At 39.0% G+C, this 21066-nt stretch overlaps 2 protein-coding genes and 1 pseudogene across 4 annotated transcripts; 2 read left to right on the top strand and 1 right to left on the bottom strand.

Moving 5' to 3' along the window:
- Window positions 1-2341: 2341 nt before the first annotated feature.
- Window positions 2342-4033, top strand: LOC306743956 (tubulin alpha chain-like; annotated as a pseudogene). The gene is made up of 2 exons (XR_013771251.1): window positions 2342-2570; window positions 2663-4033. The product of XR_013771251.1 is annotated as a tubulin alpha chain-like (transcript).
- A 484-nt stretch (window positions 4034-4517) lies between these two features.
- Window positions 4518-11624, bottom strand: pmelb (premelanosome protein b; the record flags this gene model as incomplete). Its single annotated transcript, XM_079225725.1, has 12 exons — window positions 4518-4677; window positions 5411-5501; window positions 5584-5789; window positions 5884-5986; window positions 6073-6210; window positions 6711-6935; window positions 7509-7841; window positions 8341-8502; window positions 8879-9007; window positions 9313-9459; window positions 9580-9675; window positions 11570-11624. The coding sequence occupies 12 exons, from the start codon at window positions 11622-11624 to the stop codon at window positions 4518-4520; spliced, it is 1845 nt and encodes a 614-aa protein (XP_079081851.1).
- Window positions 11625-13958: 2334 nt separating this feature from the next.
- Window positions 13959-20577, top strand: sarnp (SAP domain containing ribonucleoprotein; the record flags this gene model as incomplete). Of its 2 annotated transcripts, none has more annotated exons than XM_079226650.1 (11): window positions 13959-13991; window positions 15121-15220; window positions 15465-15508; window positions 15601-15671; window positions 16347-16398; window positions 16634-16707; window positions 17323-17360; window positions 17689-17714; window positions 17801-17869; window positions 18241-18333; window positions 20508-20577. In XM_079226650.1, the coding sequence occupies 11 exons, from the start codon at window positions 13959-13961 to the stop codon at window positions 20541-20543; spliced, it is 636 nt and encodes a 211-aa protein (XP_079082776.1). In that variant the 3' UTR covers window positions 20544-20577. The 2 variants fall into 2 exon arrangements, with proteins under 2 accessions (XP_079082776.1, XP_079082775.1); XM_079226649.1 differs by lacking the exon at window positions 20508-20577 and adding an exon at window positions 18474-19636.
- Between the last annotated feature and the right edge of the window lie 489 nt (window positions 20578-21066).

Here is a 21066-nt window from a genome sequence, read left to right as displayed (position 1 = left end):
GAGGAGGAAGAGGAGGAGTAAGATGGGGAGTGGAGAATGTTCTCTCAAGAAGAGAGCCATGGCTGATGTCCTTTTCTTTAACCCCCTACAGTTTTCATTGAGTACAGCAACCACAAAAACTGATTGTCGATTATATGTCCTCAATTCCCTGCTGAATGAACAACAATACATCTCACATTCTTGTGGGTTCTCTGACCAAAGCAAAGTTTTAATTTCCAAGGTCCTTATTATATTAGAAGCATTATTCAAGCGTATTGTAATTCCCAAGGGAATCCAGACAGCTTAAAGGGCAAGGATTTCATTTCCTCAAACAAGACCAGAGGAAGCACGCCCCAAAGCCAGTGCAGCTGAATGGCACACAGGAACAGGCTGACATTCGGCCACGTGATCAGCCCACTGAATGACATCATTGCAGAGAATCTGGGACAAAGAGGGAGGGGAGCTGGCGAGCTGGCATGCGCAGCAGATACAATGGCAGGCCTCAGCATCAACATGGCTGACCAGCTGATATGAGCTTGAGTGGAATGGAAGCATCTTGTGCAGCAGAAGTATTCAGCCATCTTGCATCATTTATAATGCATCGGGTGTGCAGCCGCAAGAATAGTTACAAAATGTGCATAAATGCACCATATGGTTAGCTTTGTATTGATTTGCAGTTTGCCACACCTACATTATAGATGTTCTTGCTCATTCCTCTGCCAACACCTTGCCTCCACATGCATAATATATTGTCTTTGTTTGAACTATAGCCCTTTATTTATAAGAATTACCGTTGATTTATCCACACAAATAATATGGATACATTGCATTACAACCATACACTGTATAACAAAGATTACAACAAGGTTTTAATATATTTTTTAAAGTGTCATCACATAATAGTTATGTTAAAAAAAACGCACTGAAGATAATAGGCTATATCTTATTGAACGGCACTTTACGTGCAGGTTTGACCATTTTGTTCATATTTGAATGCAAATTACAGAACAGATTGGTTTATACAACATTATCAAATGGAGTTAGTAAAGCCTTTTTTGTCTACAACGCACAGCGAATCCCCCTCTGCGCGTCAGCCTATAAATCTGGTAGCACCGCCCTCCCTGTCAGCAGTTGTTGCATCGACCCCGTTGGGTACAACACGCAACGCAAACCACACCGTTTTAAAAAACAAAATCTTCACATTTTCTTCGTCTTCTCTTGCTCCTTGAGCCTCAATCGAAAAAAAAAAAAAAATGGTAAGTGGATTTTTCTGTCTGTCTCTCTGAAGCAGATTAGTGCGGTACAGAAGATCAGCAGCCGGTGTGTTACAACACGTCGTTAACGCGTCTACATCTCTTGACGACTGTCTCCAATTGAACAACCAGGCGTATGTTTTTTGCTATAATTTCGAAATAGGTCGACTACATATATGGATGAAAGTGAACAGTATAATGTTGCTGTTGATTGGTCAGCGGCACTGGTACGGTGCGACTGTCATTGTGTAGAGATGAGAACAATGCACCGACTGTCTGCATCCAAGCTTGAGTAACACGCCACTCAGGTGGATACATCTGGCTGTCTCTATAAAGCAGCAACATTACTGTCTTTATATTTATATTATTTTCAAGTTTATCGTGTGAATACGCTAAAATCTGAAATTTTGCAAATGCCCTATACCCTGTCTGAAGGAAGGGAGGGGCCGATTGAGTGGACATAGATTGCAGCCATCATTTTTTATTCATAGGTTGCAGCAGTACATTTTGTTTTCAATCTCATCTGTAAAAATTTTTTTGATGCAACACAAAAGCTTCTATTTTAAGAATGACATGAAATATAAATTCATTAATTAATTCATTAGTTAATTTAAAATAAGTCCTCACTAATTTAATTTGGATTATATGCAAACATAATAAAAAAAAATTGTGATTCGGTCGATGATTTTCTCAAAGCATACGCTGTGATTACGTGTCCTTGAGGCATTTCCAGCTTATGATGTGAAGGGATGAACTAATTTGCATTTGTGCTTATGCTTGCAAAGGAGGGAGATTGTGGGGTAAAAAAAAAAAAAAAAGACAGGAGGACAAAAAGTGCTGCAGGAAAGACGAGACGAGTGTTCCGCCTCGGCGGAGGCGGCTGTCGGGCCTTTCTGTCCCCTGCAGATTGTGGTGCAGGGAGGTGCCTCCTGCTGCACTGCCTGTTTATCCCAGAAAAGGGGAACAGCCAGATGTTCGCAATGTTAAGAAGCATTTATTTTGCAATTGTTGTGGTAGATTTCATGTAAAAACCAGCAACGGCAGGATGCAAATTACCTTGAAAACAAAATTGAAATGCATACAGGTAAATAACTTCTTCTTTTTTCTTTCCACAGCGTGAGTGTATCTCCATCCATGTTGGTCAGGCTGGCGTCCAGATTGGCAATGCCTGCTGGGAGCTTTACTGCCTGGAACATGGGATCCAGCCGGACGGAACGATGCCCAGTGACAAAGCCGTCGGAGGAGGAGACGATTCTTACAACACCTTCTTCAGTGAGACTGGAGCCGGAAAGCACGTCCCCAGAGCAGTTTTTGTCGACCTGGAGCCCACTGTCATTGGTAATCTCCAAATAAATATAGATGCCATAGTTAGTTTTTGATTTTTTTAAGTCAAACCCTATAGTCATTTCTGATCGACTCGGTCTCTTCAGATGAGGTGCGTACTGGGACTTACCGCCAGCTGTTCCACCCTGAGCAGCTGATCACTGGTAAGGAGGATGCTGCCAACAATTACGCCCGTGGACACTACACCATCGGCAAAGAGATCATCGACATTGTGCTGGACAGGATCCGCAAACTGGTGGGTAACATGATGTCCGGAGGGATCCATTTCTTTAATTTTGATTTCAGATATTTAATTAAATGGCATGACTGTATCTCATATGTAATCACTGTCTCTCTCTCTCTTCCCTCAGTCGGACCAGTGCACCGGCCTTCAGGGCTTCCTGGTTTTCCACAGCTTTGGAGGTGGCACCGGCTCTGGTTTCACATCTCTGCTGATGGAGCGTCTGTCTGTCGACTACGGCAAGAAGTCCAAGCTGGAGTTCTCCATCTACCCAGCTCCCCAGGTGTCCACCGCTGTGGTGGAGCCCTACAACGCCATCCTGACCACCCACACCACCCTGGAGCACTCTGACTGTGCCTTCATGGTCGATAACGAGGCCATCTACGATATCTGCCGTAGGAATCTTGATATCGACCGTCCCTCTTACACAAACCTGAACAGGTTGATCAGTCAGATCGTGTCCTCCATCACTGCTTCCCTTCGTTTCGATGGCGCCCTTAATGTTGATCTGACAGAGTTCCAGACCAACTTGGTGCCATATCCCCGTATCCACTTCCCTCTGGCCACCTATGCCCCCGTCATCTCTGCTGAGAAAGCTTACCATGAGCAGCTCTCAGTGTCAGAAATCACTAACGCTTGCTTTGAGCCAGCCAATCAGATGGTAAAATGTGACCCTCGCCACGGTAAATACATGGCTTGCTGCCTGCTGTTCCGTGGTGATGTGGTACCCAAAGATGTGAATGCTGCCATCGCCACCATTAAAACCAAGCGCTCCATCCAGTTTGTGGACTGGTGCCCCACTGGTTTCAAGGTTGGCATCAACTACCAGCCGCCCACTGTAGTTCCTGGTGGAGACCTGGCCAAGGTCCAGAGGGCTGTGTGCATGCTGAGCAACACCACTGCTATTGCAGAGGCCTGGGCTCGGCTTGACCACAAGTTTGATCTGATGTACGCTAAGCGTGCCTTTGTTCACTGGTATGTGGGTGAAGGTATGGAGGAGGGAGAGTTCTCTGAGGCCAGAGAGGACATGGCAGCTCTGGAGAAGGATTATGAGGAAGTTGGAGTCGACTCTGTTGAGGGCGAGGGAGAGGAAGAGGGAGAGGAATATTAAAAGGAAAAAAAGGCACAAGTTAAAACAGGAAAAGGTTTATTGCAATGTGTTCTTGAATGCATTCCAAACATAATTGTTTGTCAATTACCATTTTGGTTATGTTCTAAATAAAACTCCTGTGACATATGAATGTGTTTGTCTTTTCATGAATTCAACCTAAATACATATTGAGTTTCTGACAAAATGTAGAATTTCTGAGTTTTGAGTTATCCGATGTCATCCAGTTGGAGGGGTGGATTCAAGAGGTTATGCCAGAGAGAAGAGGTTATTAAGATGTTTGTCGACAGAGTCTTCGCTGCTTCATCAGTAAATGTATTGAAGGTGAATCAAAGAGAAACAAAACTGCACAACGGTTTTGAGCAAAGTTTATTGGATCCAAAAAGTTTATTCCAAATTAAAGTAAACACTTTTACTACCAAACATACAGGTACAAAAGATCAGAGCATGTCTTTAGTATATTTTTTTGATCGAAAACCCAAATATTACACACACAAAAGTTTGTCATTAGAAAATATGTAATTATAAAAAAAAGTATAAAAAGACATCTCAGGTGCAAAGAACTTGCAAATCATAAGTTTCTTGGTTTTATATTTGGTGGTGTGAGGCTGGTTTACACCGGTCGGTCCTGCAGCAGTGGGCAGTCGTCCGCAGCTCCGCGTCTGTTCAGAAGCTTCCAGAACATGGAACCTCCAGAGCTGATGTGAGCCCGGCTGTCCTGCACGTCTGCAGCAATCAGCTCTTCCTTCAGTGGACGGTAGGACTTAAAGCGCCTGTTGAGTAAAGCACACAAGTCATTTGAATTGCGTGTGCTTTATGGATAAAGCATTCTATGTTTTTATTATCTTCTTCGAATTGTGAACTTGCACAACACTGATTTTATTAGAGTCATTCCCTTGAAGAGCTGAGGGCAATTGCAGAGTTGGCTAATTATTTTCAGTGTGGAATCTTTTATTCGAGCGACTCCTTTCACATTACATATACTTATTTGATCCATTGTTATTAATATTGCATTATTATTATTTCTTCAAAGAGCAGGCATTGTAGTATTTAGCAAAATTTACTCAAAGAGGAATACATAGTTCTTTTGTTGAGGACTAGTTCCTGCAACGGATTATTACACACTTTCAGCATAGTCATTATTCACCAGCAGGCCTGTGTTTTTAAAAATCTTTTCATGGGATTTATTGACAATAAGACAAATCTAAAATAACACCAGATTTATACCTTAAAAAAAAACAGCCCAGTGTTGCGAACTATTTTCCAATAAAAGTAGCCAAAAGTTGCTAAATCGACAACACTAACATCCTGTTCCGTCAGGCCTCCCTCCAAAGTCACTCCCCAAAATGTATAATGATGAACTTAAAGATGTCATAATACACGTAAACAACTAACATGGCTATTGTTAGTCCTCACAGCTGCTAGCAGCTTGTGGAAAAGGGTTGGATTACCAACCCTTTCTTTATGAGTAGAAAACTGATATCCACAAGTACAGTCAGTTCTTACCTATAAGAATATGCCACTATTCCTAATGCTAGCACGAGTACCAGGACCCCCAACACCATGCCGATGGTTCCAGGAGAGGACAGACCTGAACCTGAAACAAGGAGCACAGCTTCAGTCAGCAGGAGGAAGCAGAAGCGTATACCGGTCTGCTGTATGGTGGTTAAGTTGCGTACCTATGTCGACGTTGACTCTGGCACTGGCGACAGCTAAACTGACGTCGTTGGCCATGGACACGTTGATGCAATAAACACCAGAGTCATTGAAGAAGTGACGCAACACCAGCTGGCACTCTTTGGAGGGCTCCACCATGTTGCATGCCGTGTGAATCGGCCTCAAGCACTCTGCATCCAGAATCACGCTGCACACCTCTTTTGGAAGGCTGGAGGAAGAAGAAGATGCTGCAGTGAGTCAGAATAAACCACAGCATGCGTTTTAAAGGATAGTTTGATAAAGTGTAGTGTGGGAGCGTTCACCTTCCCTGGCAGGTAACAGTGATATCCAAAACATTTCTGTTCATCTCCGGTGTTGTCATCACAGCATTGTCCATTTGTACGATCTCTACTTTTTCAATGCCCTCTGAAAACAAAGACAACAGGTCACTGACAGTCCTCTCAAAGGTTTTCATTGTTTTTATTGTCTGATGCTGATGAAAGGTGACTCACCGAACACTTCAATGCCTGTGCAGAAGGAGCCGTAACGATAAATTACACAGTCGTCATCAGACGGTGTATCATTAGCATCCCTCTTAGCAATGACTACCACTGTAGCTTGGCCCGTCAGGGTCATTGTTCGCTTTGCACCTGGAGGAAATAAACAGAGCAGGGAATGGGCCATTCTGCATAAAGAGTGCTTTAATGCTGATACTTTTGGACTTTTTTCTACCTCGGCTGGATTTATTAATAACATTTTACATGAGCTATAACGTTTCTTCCTTTAACGTGTGTTTTGAAGAACCATGAATAAATAAAATGATATCAGAAAAACTGAGCTGAACTCTCTCTTTCAGCATGCAAATCAGAATACAAACGATAAAGCACAACCTGAGCATGTAATTTTGGAGTGCTCTGCGTGTTTAACACAACGGCAGAGCTCCTTTCAAGATTTACATCACATTTACATTTAAGGAAATCGACTGATGCTCCTATCTGGCTCATCAAGGTCAGCTGGTACCAACTCACTGTTTTTCACTTTCATAGGACACATTTCTGTTGTTGCACAAACTGCCTCAAGTGGGGATTAAACAAGTTATCTTCTGGTAAAATTCTACGCCAAATGATGTCCAACTATTTAAAGAGCTTACCTGTTCGTGCCTCATTGTCTGCTGGCATTTCATTGCCGAGATTAACCGGGGAGGGAGTCTTGGCCACTGCGGGTGCTTCCTGGGCCGGCTGAGTGTTGGGCGCGGTGGAGGCCTCATCCTCAGTGTTGTCCACCTCTGTGTCTGAAGCGACCATGTTGACGGTCAGACCAGTGGCCTTGCTGGAGACCAGTATGGGGACAGCAGACGCCAGTGCAGCAGCTTTCACTGCACACAGGGAGAACTGTTGAGTTACGCCTGTGTTTCCATTATATGTACATGTGAAGCCGAGGTAATATACATAGCTACAAATACTGTGAACATTGTTTCGCTTTTAAGGAAAAAATTGATATTTCAGAAAATAATTGCAACAGCTGAACTGAGCATATAAGACTGGAAGCGAACCGCTAGCCTGGTTCTGTCTAAAGGCTGTACTTCCAGACTTCACCTCTAATGCTCATTAATTAACATGTTACATGTTAGATAGATAGATAGATAGATAGATAGATAGATAGATAGATAGATAGATAGATAGATAGATAGATAGATACTTTATTTAAAAAATTAATTAGGAAATTAGTTTGTCACAGTAGCAGCAACTTACATAAAATACACAAAAAAAGACACAAAGAATACTCAATATATACAACAAAGGTAGAGCGTATTAATTTAGGAAATTAAACAATAAAGAAAGTGTGAAAATCCAAAGTATGTGCAGTGTATATGAAGTGTATATAAGTATACTAGAGTGACTAACTAGACAACAAAAGCGGGGTTGTCTGTTTAACACCTGTTCTTTACCTGTGGTGCCCTTGTGAGGAGGTGGACCTGGGGCCTTGGTTGGGGGATCAACTGGTGGGTCGCAGGCCTTATCTGGGATGACCGCCTGGATCACTACCTGAGGCTTGAACGAGCCGGAGTGGATGTAGGTGTGAGTGACAGTCAGCTCTCTGGATATCAGGGCTCCGCTTTCATCGCCAAAGTCCCAGTTGAAGGTGATGTCTGCGTTGCTGAGGTACTGGCTGGGGTCGTGGAGGGCAATGGTGAAGGCAATTGCCCTGTTCTGGATGAAGCGCATGTCCCCGGCCACGATGTCGTTGACTTGGTCCAGGGAGACAGCGAAGGGGATTTGATCTGAGCAGAACACCAAAAACTTATGTCAACAAAAGGCTTTATTTAATTTGAGCCAATCCTAACAAATTCCTAACAAAGTGGTCTCTCTCTCTCTCACTCTAGACCTTGACTCAAGGTGAAACTAAGAGTAAGAGCAGAGTGAATAGTATAATAGTCTATGTATTTGTATATCTAGATGAATAAGTTATACTATTGTTGCCGTGAGCATGTTCACTCGTTATACAATCACACTGAACAACATTGAAAAACTGCAAATGGATATATCAATATTAACTTTATGTTTGGATTATGTAATAACCTTTTGGTTGAAAGCTTTCATACAAATATCCACTTATCACAGTGCAACCACAAAGTAAACAAATTGGTCATGTGACCACTTACACTAAACAAGTATTTCAATGTTTGCTGAAAATGCATTGCTATATCATTCAGTAACATTTATCGTACCAACTGAGCACTTTTTCAGTCAGTAACTTTCATAAAGTCCCCCATAACTCACCAGTGATGGAGAACTGAGTGGAGGCGTATCCCAGAGGAATGAACCTCTCTTTGCTGCGGTAGTGGTAGATAACAATGTCCATGGTGTAGGAGCCCAGAGGGATGTCGTCTGTATCGATGGTCAGGGAGGAAGAGCAGCCGTCTGCCACCTGCCAGTACTGACCTGCCAAACGAGCATCCAGACTATATGAGATACACACTTCACTACAAATAACTATACGTTATACTCCAAACTTCTTGTCTGATGTGTTTTGAGTCTGATTGAAAAGAAGATTAAAATGGTCACATGAGTACACTTCACTTTTTAATATGAAACTTTTTAGATATAATTGAAGCCTTGTGCTATAATGTATAAAAAGTCTGAATCCCTAAACTGAAAATCGTGGATTGTTTGCTTCAGGGATTTGTTTCTTACATGTAGGACTAATGAGGTAATAGATAATCTGATCATGTGTTCAGGCTCATACATAATCCTGGCTCATGTTGCATGCGCCTCCAGAAACTCTGTGACCATCAGAAAAGATGACAGCTCCACTCACTCCAGGTCTTCCAGACGAACACGTAGGCTGGCTTCTTGTCCTTCCTAATTGGTGTCCCATCAGGGAAAACAGCTTCCCAGTCCGTGTTCTGAGTTGGGTGTACCGGCTCAGACTCGTGGTACTTTGTTCCTGTAACAGAAGAGTGATGTGACTGTAAGAGACTGTGATAAAGAAATGTAGGAGAGTCTGCAGGCATGCTAGCAGCTGTTTGAGGCTATGCTTAGCCACAGCTAATATATACTATATATGAGTGTTTTGTAATACGTTTTTTAAAAGTTTGACCCGGTGATAGCGGCAAATGTAAAGTTTTTCCAATTTAATTTCTGCACTAATCCAACATAAATGTGCTCAAAATGTGTGTGTGTGTGTGTGTGTGTGTGTGTGTGTGTGTGTGTGTGTGTGTGTGTGTGTGTGTGTGTGTGTGTGTGTGTTACCATTGACTTCGCAGTCTTCTGCCCAAACAACGTCCCCATCATTCTGCACCTTCTGGTTGTGTGGGAACTCCAAGTCAATGGTGAAAGTAACTTTGGCTCCAGTCAGAGTCGGGGAATCGTTCCCCACATTGAAAGTCACTTTTCCACCTGGACGAAAGAAAGAAAAACAAGAAACCGCTGAGTGTCTCCAAATATGTTTAATGAGCCTCAGATCAAATGCATAAATCTGAGTTTTTGATGATTATGCCTACAATTCATCAGATCTACCTTTCCAGGCGTCTTTGTATCGCTGGTCTCCATCTTTCCAGATTGGGTACATCTTATTGTTCCATGATGGATAACGAGTGAAACGGTTTCTGGGCTCTGAAACATCCAACATGAACTGTGAACACTTCTCCTCGCGCATGTATTGTCCAGAAATGCTTTTTAAGGGCCTCACGTTTACAAATAACTTCAAAAATGTTCCTGGAAAGAACAATTAATAATAATAATAATAATAATAATAATAATAATAATAGGGGAAATAGAGGGACAATCCTGCCTTCATAGACTTGAAATTAGTTCATGCCAATTAGTCCTTAATCTAGAGAGACTTTTAGTTAGTGCAGGTCATCTGAACAAGCAAACATTGTGAATATACTGTGCAGTTCAAGAGAAAATCAAAATAAAGATTACAGTAAAATAAATAAAAATGAATGATAATCATTTGGGTTGAATGAGATTTCGCATTCAAGACCTTCCTGTTTTTAGCTTTAAATTTCCATGGAATATTATTGGGTTACTGACCCTTAAAATAACGTTTTCTCTTCATGTAACATATACATTTAGATTTATTTTACTCTTCAATGCCTTTTCAGGGAGATTTACTTATTGGTTTACAGTTTCCTAAACTCCATTGTTATAAATTCTATGTTTTATTTTAATATATAGTAGGTGTAATATTTACCATCAATGACAAAAGGTGAAAGTGAGTGAAATGAGTTGTATTGCCAATGTAAATCTGTCATCCCTTCAATCCCTCTCATGTGAGGCTCAGCTGAGTGTGTGCAGGAGTTTTATCACAGATTAACAATGTCACACGGCTGAGTTTGGATTAAACACAAAGGCAGAAAACTGAGTGAATTATCAGCTTTTCAATAATATAACAATAATTCAGCCTGTATTAATCGCTCTCATTTTTTCTCTCCTCTTGTGGTTTCACATCATGATGTTTTCCTGCTGGTTGAAGTGTGACAATGTAAAATTAAAGTTAATAAAATCAATGTGCAGGAGCAGCTGGAAAAATCACTCATTCCTCAAACTTCTTTAAAGTCATGACACTCCATTTCTCAAAATATTATATATATTCAAGACTTTCTTTGTGCTTTAAATGTTTTATCGGTTCATAGTCCCCAGAACAAACTATTCAGGGCCAGTATGGAGAGGAAGAATTATTATAAGGACCAAAGAATTTAATGTGCCTAATGCTTCATGTCATATTTGGAAGAATGTTGAACTTACCTTTTAAGTTAAGAATAAAAGGATTAAGCTAAATCGTCTGTGCTTTGCTTCACAAAGGTCACATTCTGTGTCATTAATATTCATGCATGGTTGAATAAAGAGGTCATGGGAAAAAAAACATGAAACTGGATCTTGCAGCTAGATTGATAATCAGAACACACACACACAGTACTTTATTTAGTAGAAAACTGGATTTAAATATTTACAGAATAACATATATAAAACTCTAACTGTGATATAATGTAATACAAAGTCTGTTTATGTTTTGGAAAGTAGTGATGGAAAGTAATATTTACCCAAGAACTTTACCTAGTACTCATTTGAGATACTTTCCACAAGTATTTCCATTTCAACTTCACTACATTACAGAGAGAAATATTGTACTTTTCACTCACTTTTCACTAAACATACGCTCATCCAAAATATGATCCTCAAACTATTCAACAATATGCACATAGTAGTTGAAATTAGCTCCCTCTTAATCTACTTCAACAATACAATTATGCTTGCACATAAATGCATCAGTAATAATAATCTAAAAAGATATTATTGGTAATGTATGCTAGAATAACACTCAATGGTGCAATTTTCCTGATTTACTAAATGCATCTGATAATACATACATACATACATACACACATGGCATTTTGAATGCAGCACTTTTACTCAAGGATCAGAATTATTCCTGCATTTGTGAAACTCACAGTTGCAGAGTCAACATCGCCAATAAATAGTTTAAATAATTTTCTGTACTTACTTGCCACAGTCTGTGAGGCCACTGCCAACACCAACAGTACCACAGACGTCCACATTGTCAGGGCTCCTCCTCTGTGTGAAATATCCCTTTTGTGAGCAGCAGACCACAGGAATCAGGCTTTATAAAGTGTGTGATGTTTGCCTTTACTCAGATTATTAGTAGAAGAAACGCCTCCTTCCTCACAAAGCCCTCTAGTCCTCCTCGACCCAGATTTTAGGGGCGCCTGGACTGGTTTGTGAATGGTGTATTTACAGTAAAAAAGCACGTCTTGAGGATTAAAGTGGAGAAAGAAGCTCATAATCACATAAGAAAGGTTGAGTTCCACATATTCTTGTGCATGCAACAGATTGGGTCACAAGACATACTCGAGTGTGCATAAACCGATCAAAGGAAATAACAAACAAACATCCGAATAAAGCTGAGCTCAGTGATATCAATGCAGTTATTTGTGGAATGTAACGTTGCTAGTCTTCTTACATTTTCAGTTCATGCCACTTCATACTTAACTCACTACATTTCAGAGAAGAAATGATTGTACTACTTTCTCAGCCACGATTATTTCACAGCTGCAGTGACTTTATAGATCAATTTACACACATAATAAATGATAAACTCTAAAATATGATGCTTGTGATAGATTAAATTACCTAAAAGTAGTTTCGATTAGCTCCAAATAGACCAGCTAAAACATTAAAATGCTGCTTACACGTGTGATAACAATGTAATAATTTGCATAATCCAGTTGATTTCCTGGTAATATCTCGGTACTTTTACTGAAGTAACATGCTGAATGGAGGAATTTGACAAGTATTTGTACATTGTGTTATGTGTGCTTTTACTTTAGTAAAAAGCTGAAATACTTATTCCACCACTAAGTATATTGTATTGCAGTATATATCTGTGTAAATATGTGTTGTATCAGAACATCAAACTATTCTCTTTTATGCTGAATTTTAGGATCCTTATAATTAACCTGTTTTTTTATATGCCCTCTCTTTATTGCACTCTGCCCTACTTTGTATTGTATTCCCTCAGGATGAATGAAGTCATCATATCTTGACAACAATGCACGGCCTCCTTCAGAACAATACAGAACAACAAAATGTATAAATGACTGATTCATATTAAATGTAATTTTTAAAGGTCAGTACAATTCCAACGATTGTACTGAAATCATGAGGTGCAGTGTCATAAAATGTTGGGTCTTACGTGACAATTCCACAAATCACGTGTTTTCAAATACAATATGAATAGTCACCGAAATCTCTGCTAACAATCACCTGACACATTTTGGGCTGCCCGTCTAATTGTTCCTAATTATGTGCGGATTTACTTGGAAATTCATGTTGCTGCTGCTGATTTACTGCTGATTTAATCCATTAACTCTTAAGAATGTATAAACAATATGCTTATTTACTTGAATATGACGCTATGATTGAATATAGTGTCTTGAATATTAAAGTGTCAAGGGAAGTCATTGCTGTGTCATTAGAACAATAGGTCACACAGTCTGCTCTAAGAGACGCTGTGCTGGGGGGGAAAGAAAGGGAGGAATGCAGCGTTAATGAGGATTATTGAAGCACTTGTGACTCCCTAAATTCATCCGGCTTTGTCCCCCCACCCTCCCACACACACACACACACACACACACACACACACACACACACACACACACACACACACACACACATACACACCACACAACCCCAAGAACTATCAAGTGACTTTGTTGAGAGATTTTGTGTCTCTATATCATATGTGCCAAACACATACAGGGTTTAAACCTCTTTTTTAAACAATGTCAGCATTCACACCAAATCCTGTTCAGACTTGTTTTATCACGAACCCTTTAACTCCCTTCAGGCATCAACATGTATGTACAGACCCAAATCTTTATCTACCATATAGGAAAAAACACCACGTCTCAGGTCTCTGGTTAAAAAAAGACTCATATCAGATAATGTGATCAAAATTAAACCTGGAAAAAGCTTCTCGAAACTGTCAGCATGTCCAGTTGCTCATGGCATGCAGAGAAAGAAAAAAAAAAAAACAGACACATACATGTTATTAAACTAACTAACTAACACAATAATTAAATAACTAACTAACTAGTGTTTACTTAATGTCTTTGGGTACTTAGAAAAGCGCTATATCAGATTTAAGTATTATTATTATTATTGATATTATGTTATTATATATATTTTTGCATTTTTGTATTAGTAACACAATTAAATACTTTTGGGTTGAGAAAACCTGTTTGTTCTGTGTCCTGCAGTTATTCAGTCCGGCCACCAGGCGGCGCTGTGAAATACAGCGAGCGAGAGCGGAAGTGTTCAGAAGGAAAACCGCTCCAGTTTGATTGGAGGAAGTTGTACATCAACAAAGAAAGATGGCCGAAGTGATAGAGTTGCAGAAACTGAAGGTTGGTAGTGCCATAAAAATGTATTTCTAACACATATACGGTGCTTTTATTAGTAAATATTGCGTAGTAACCGCTGTTAGTTGTATTAACTTACAAGAGAGTGAAGTTAAAGCGAGCTTTGCGGCATAAAACGTGTCCGCCGGGAGGGAAGGCGAGCAGCCGGCGTGTGTTCACGTTGTTCATTCAGACACGACGCGAAACGAGTCGAGCGGACAAATACATGTTTAAGAGCTACCGTAACGGCGAATAAGCCGCTGGGAAAGTTAACTTAGATTGTAACGTGTATTTAAAAGTGTAAATGTTGCGCCCGATGTTAGATATAAAGTGTCTCGCCATATATATCCCGGGTCCCATTAAATTAGCTACCGCACCACGGCTACCGGGTGTGTTTGACCTCCAACGCTCACATTATTAATTCATGTTTATTCCGTGTGTTCCTCGGGTTGTTCGGTTCACGAGCCGCGTGTAAAACGGCACGCACCCCACTTTAAAACTACCGTGTCGTGGATGTTAAACTAAATGTTAAATATCTTCCTACTCGCGACCAGTGGTGGAAAGTAACACTACAGTTACTCGTATTTGACTCGAGTTTTTTCCTTTTTCATTGAACACTTTGTGTACTTCGACTCTACTACCGCTACATTTCAGATATTATCGTGCTTTTTTTTCTCCAATGCATGTATCCAAGTTACCTTTCAGGTCAATATTTAACATTTGCTTTCTTTAAAATATATTATTCGTACTTAAAATATGAAGTAATTAAAATGTCCGTAAGCAACATTTAATGCCTCTTACTTTAAAACACATGTGATCAGTAATATGTAAATTAACATATATCATACTTTTACTTTTAGATACGTTAAGTACATGTTGATGCTAATACTACTTTACTTTTATGTTTTTTGCTTGTACTGGTGTATTTGTATACTGTGGTATTACTACTTGAGTAAAATGGCTCAATACCTTCTTCGCCACTGTACTTGAGTACTGTGTTACAGTGGACAATCCACACGTCACTATGAGTAGTTTTATTTGGAACTACTTTGTAATAAATAAATTGTCGTCAACTGCAAAGCTCAGATGTTAAATGGTACATGTTGTATTAAAAGTGCTGTTTCTCTTGTTTTAGCTTGCTGAGCTGAGGCAGGAGTGTGAGGCCAGAGGTCTGGACACCAAGGGAAACAAAGGAGAGCTAATCGCTCGACTGCAATCCTATCTGGATGAGCACGGTGAGGAGGCATCCTTTACATTTAGACAGGCTGTAGATGCATTATGCAAATGGTTGGACAGATTGTAATCAGAAAGCACAGACTGGATCAAGTTGTGATGACGTCTATGTGCTGTTCTGATATGAGATGCTGTTTGTTCCTCATATATAGTGAGACTGTGTCTTGTTCATTGTCCTTTATGGATTTAAAAGCACTGATTGCTCCATCTGACCTTCTTTTCTTTATCCTGCAATCCAAACAACAGAGGAAGATGTGGACGTGGATGACGTGCTGGCAGAGGATTCAGAGGTATCGTGATTGTTGATACTTCCACTTGCTCTCTCAGATCTCATTACACCATTTTGTGAAATAGTGATGAATGTTTCTATTTCCCTTTTTAGGACTTCAATAAAGTGGAGACTGCCGACATTGTAAAAGACGAGAAGATTTCCGAATCTACCGAGGATGAGCCGTAAGTTTATTCTCTTTTGGTCTACAACTAACAAAATATGCATAGTTACCAATGTGTTGCACCTTTCCTCTGATTTTAGATAGTATTGTTCATCTATGTGCCAAAAACTGCATTTCTTCAAAAGACTACTCAAGGCTGGCTCCAAACGAAAGTCAATCCTCTAAGAACCTCATGTTAAAATGCCAAACTTTACAGCAGAAATAGACATCACATTTACAGCCTGGTACAAAAAACTGTTTTGGTCTTTAGAGATAATCTCCCATTTGTGAAAACTGTTTGGAGGTTGAAATAGTATATAACCTACCTAATTAAAATTCTATCCAGGCGTAAAGTTAGGGAATATTTTTAGGTGCGGCCGCCTTAAGTTATAGGTGTGTGGAGTCTCAGGTTCCAAGCCGTCTGCCCTGCAGCGTCACCCGACACCGCCTCAGCTCCAGGAATTACCCACCTCTTTGACCATTTTTAGAGGTAGGCTGTGGCGTCACTACCAAGATGTTGGGGGGCGAAGCCAACCACTTTGAGCTTCACATCGGCTATTATCAAAACTATGGGCAACGTCACGGAGACGACCGCCTTAGTTTATAGTCTATGGAAACAATAGAAGCAATAGTCTTTAACCTAGGATCAGGCTTTGTGACTGAAATTCATGTAATGCTTTTCTACATGTTGTTTCAGACCTGCTGATAAGACTGTGGTGAAAATAGCTCCTCCATCATCTTCCACTGAAGTACGTATGACATGATTGCATGCACTACTAATCCGATTAGAAGCCGCCATCTGCATATTATGATATTAAAATGAATGTCGTGTGTAAGTACTATCAGTGTGTGTGATGGTGTTAAACCACATAACTCATAATAAAACATAGTAGATTCATTATTCCTTTGCAAATATTGATCAGCTGAACCAACACCTTCACGGTAGGCTTGTTATGATTTTAAATCTGACATTTTGTTGAGCAGAGACTACAGAAGAGGGCAGAACGTTTCAACATGCCTGCAACCGCTGAAAGCAAAAAGGCCATACGTGCAGCAAGGTAAGGCTCAACCAGCATCCTTCTCTGGGTGTCTTATTAAAGCGACTGCCAGCTTTTTGCATTCTGTTTTGGGTAATGATAACATTGTGTTCACTGAGGTCCTTTCTGGGAGTTGTGTATTGATCGAACCGGTTTTCAATAACACCGTCGTTAACTAAAGTTAATTACAGCAGAAAACAAAGATGAGCATTGTAATGATTTATCATCAGGTGCGTTCAGTTTTAGATGTCCACTAATATTATAAAGAGATGCATCATTTCAGCAATAAAATATAGAATCAAAATCTTTTATACGTCCAGAACAAATAGAGAAAGTGCAGCTCATTCAGTTGCAGAAGAAAAAAACTAAGCTTTTGTTAAAATGCTAAATCTTCCCTTTTATTGGAAAGTGTACAAATTCTACATTATGACAAAATCACTCTTATAAAAATATATTATTGACACTTTAGGAGGTGAAGGAAAAATACTTATAACACCAGTAGAGTGAACTTCGACACTTAAAAATAAAGGTCTATGACCTACACATTACAGCATCAGTTAAGTTGGTATAAACTTGATTTATACTTTAGGTAAATGTACTATGGCATGTTTAATTGATTCTACTCTTTTTCTTCAGGTTTGGTGAATCCACTGAGAACACCAGTCCCACTCCAGGTCTGTAGTCACTCTTTGCTCTTTTACTTAACTGGCTTTCTATGTTTTCAATGGAGCAAAAATTAATGTATAGTGAACTATTGTTGAACTATTTCCTGGGATTTAAGTATTATTACTTTCCAGGAATACGTCAGTCTTTTTGGGGGATTTCTCACCACAGCATCTCAATTCCCAGCCTACAAACATATACAAAAACGCAATACCGTAATAGTACTTGGTCAACATGGAATTTTACCGTGTGTTTCATAAAGTTGTATGTTAACGGTCTCACTGCTTTCTACCTGCTGCTTCTCACCACACAATCTTAATCATCTTTTATCCCAAACAGGTGTCGTTGCAAACAGTAAAGCTCCTGTAAGTGTTGCATCATTGACACATTTCTTTAATTTCTCCAGTCAATGAGATGATATTAAATGAAAATGCTTTTGTGTCTCATGAAGGTGAACGTCGATCAGCTGAAGAAGAGAGCAGAACGATTTGGCATGAACGTTTCATCCGTTTCACAAAAGGTGATGAGCTCGGACTTGGCACGTGTATAGGTCGCTTCATACCTCGATAACAAAATATATCACAATATAGCAGGCTTTCTAGTAATTCAATAAATAAATGGTCTATATAATGGAACCACACGGTTTAGTATACTCTTGTGTTAATTATATACTTGACAAATGAAAAGAACTGAGTATTTTCTTATTTTAGTTATGATCTTATGTCAAAATAATCAGAATTTTGTAGAAATTGTAGTTATTAATATGATTACATTGAAAGACAATGCATTATTATATTGTGCATAGCACCCAGCCCTACTATGAGCTTCAATTCATGGTTTATTTCTATTCTTATGTTGGCGTTTCACATTTAGTTTTATTGTTTTTTGCAGATTGAAGAGGATGAAAAGCTGAAAAAGAGAAAGGAGCGATTTGCCGGTGCCAGTGCAGGTACTGGTGCAGTTGCAGGTTCACCCGAGGTTGAGGTGTGTGGTTTTTTGCATTTTTGTTGTTGTACACTTTTATGTTTTATATTGAAGTACACTACATATAAACAGACCAGAGGGAATGAAAAAGGATCGATTGGGTTTTAATGTCAAGGTTTTCTTTTTATCTTTTTCTACAGGTAAAGAAAATGAAGCGTGCTGAAAGATTTGGAAAAGTGTGAATAATATTTTAGAGCTGATGTTTTTTTTTTTTTTTTTTTTTTTGTAAAACATTTTCATCACTGCACACAGAAATCCATGAAGATGACAAATGTAATTAATAGGATTCCTGTAAATCAAAGGTATTAATTAAATGCAAAGATGCATCCGTTGTATCATTAAATGGTTTGGAAAAAAACATAAATAAATTAAAAAAGCTAAATGATTTACTCTGCCTCAATGGATAATGTAAATTAGAAAAACTTTACTTTTAATTTAGAATTAGAGTTGTTTATGAAATACATGTTAAGTATTAGCTCATGTGTAACAGGGGTTTTGTTTTTCACCTTTCTACTAAATTAACTGCTTTTTCTGAGCTGCAATGAAGTCCATTTATCAAGTCTTCATACAGCTCCTGCAGCTGCTTCACAGTAAAAGCCTTCCAGGTGTTTGTAAGAGATAATTGGTTATCCATGGGTCAGGTGAACAGTTACAGTCTAATCTCAAATCAAAATGGTGCATTAAACCACTCAAATGTTGCACGTTGAAAGCAGGGAATGCATTCACTGTGAAGCAGCTGTCAGAAGCAGTCTGAAGGTCTGTGCTTGATTAAAGATGTCTTAAATCTAGATTGGATTTTTGAGCGCGTTGCTTTGAACATACAGTTATGGCAAAGCGTCATAAAGACGAGCATGCCAGAAACCAGTGAGTGGATAGAAACCAAGCTCAAACTGTAACAACTTCTACAGAATGCAGGAGCTGAAAATCAACCCGGTTATAAAACATATCCTCAATATCATAAACGGAAAATTGCGACTTTTGGTCGTTGGAAATAGAAAATGTGTAATGCATTCCTTCAGACCAAGAAAATCCAAAAAGAAAATTATGACAGAAAAATTATCTAGTTTTTTAGTTGAAAGAGTACAAGGTAAATCCTTTATATTAGTTATTTGTAAGTAATGCAATTAATCAACCCTTTTTCTATTAATCCATTCAAATTATTTAACTCACGGTATGTATTTAATTATACTTTTGATTTTTCAGACAGCCTATTTTTGCGTTTTCTCTTTGGAAATCCATTGGTGCACTGCTTCAGTTATCTGTCCATTTTATAACATTTTGTGATTTAAAATAAATTGTTTCAACTTTTTGATATCTGCTTCATTTGACTCCCTTTTTTTTTTTTATTAAATCTACAGTATCTTTATTGTACCCACTTGGAGTTTGTCATAGAGGGTCAATAACTTGTCTTCATGAAGATAGTGAAGAGAAAGTTAATTATTAATTATTCACTTAAGTACTTGAGTAATAATTAATCACAAGTATTATTCTCATCAGTACTACGAATGTCTCGTATGAATCCTTTTAGTATCATAGACCTATGATGAAGAAACATTCAGGGTGATCATTCATAAAAGTAGGCAGGGGTTCGATGATATTTTAATACTATTTTGAAAACGATTGCTTGCTCAAATAGAATACATTTACAATTTGATCCCAATACTAGATTTTGAAATGTAGTTGTTGGTGAGCTGTCGGCAGTGAAAATGAAGGACTTTGCTCCTGAGAGACTTAAGCTACTTTGGGCTTGACTGATGCAGAAACCTTTATGATGTTCATCCCACTGAATTGTGTACAGTAAATGTCGCTCTTGAATTTGTACAAATAAACTAACACATTAAAGAAAACAAAGGGTTCAGTCAATTAAACAATGTAAGTATATTCTTAAATAGTTGCAATTAACTGCTGCATGGTTTGAAGCTACTGTTGCATTTAATTTATAACCATTTTGCAGACTTTCTGTTATAAATTGGTATTCTGTCACATATACTTTTGTGGATATGAATTTATCGAAATAATTAGAAAATTCTTTTTTTTTTGTTTCATATCGCAAACAAAAAAAAACAAAGAGCACCTCTTATATTTTATTTGCACTCTTTCCTATTTTGAACTGCATCTGCTGCACAATATAGTGCCTCAGGAGAAATAAAGTTATCTCTCATCTTATCCTGCAGTTTAGAATGACATCCATCAGTAATTGGAGCAGTTGAGCTGGACTCCCTGGAGGGGGTGACGGAGAAAAAGATGCTGTCCATGTTGGTTAGCTTCCTGATCAAGGTTTCCCTTCCCCCTCCCAACGCTGGTTGAGAAGAAGAGCGTCTTCAGGCAAAGACTCATCATGTCCCCCATGGTGATGCACCAAGCAAGACAGGAGATCCTGCTGCTGGGAAGTTGCTGAGGTCCTACTGGACTCACAATTACATTCTCTATAATGCTGGCAAAGTGCACTGGAACTAACTCCTTTTACATGGCAGCAATTTGCACATGGTGCGCATGCAATGGCATATTTTTTCCCTTTTAACTTTTCGTACTTGTATTTTTGATAACAGTTTCTTTGCTCTATTCTTGTTCAGTGTGGTTTAATTTGTATACTGCTGCTGTGACAACATTACATTTCATTTTCCCCACATTAGAATCAATAAATCAAAATCAGCTTGATTGATAAAGTATGTGTACACAGAGAAGGAAAGCTTGATATATACTATATATATATATATATATATATATATATAT

The sequence above is a fragment of the Taurulus bubalis genome (genome assembly GCF_910589615.1).
Source record: "Taurulus bubalis genome assembly, chromosome: 11".
NCBI lineage: Eukaryota > Metazoa > Chordata > Actinopteri > Perciformes > Cottidae > Taurulus > Taurulus bubalis.
The sequence above is the reverse complement of the archived record's forward strand: the minus strand, read 5'-3'. Positions and strand labels throughout refer to the sequence as shown.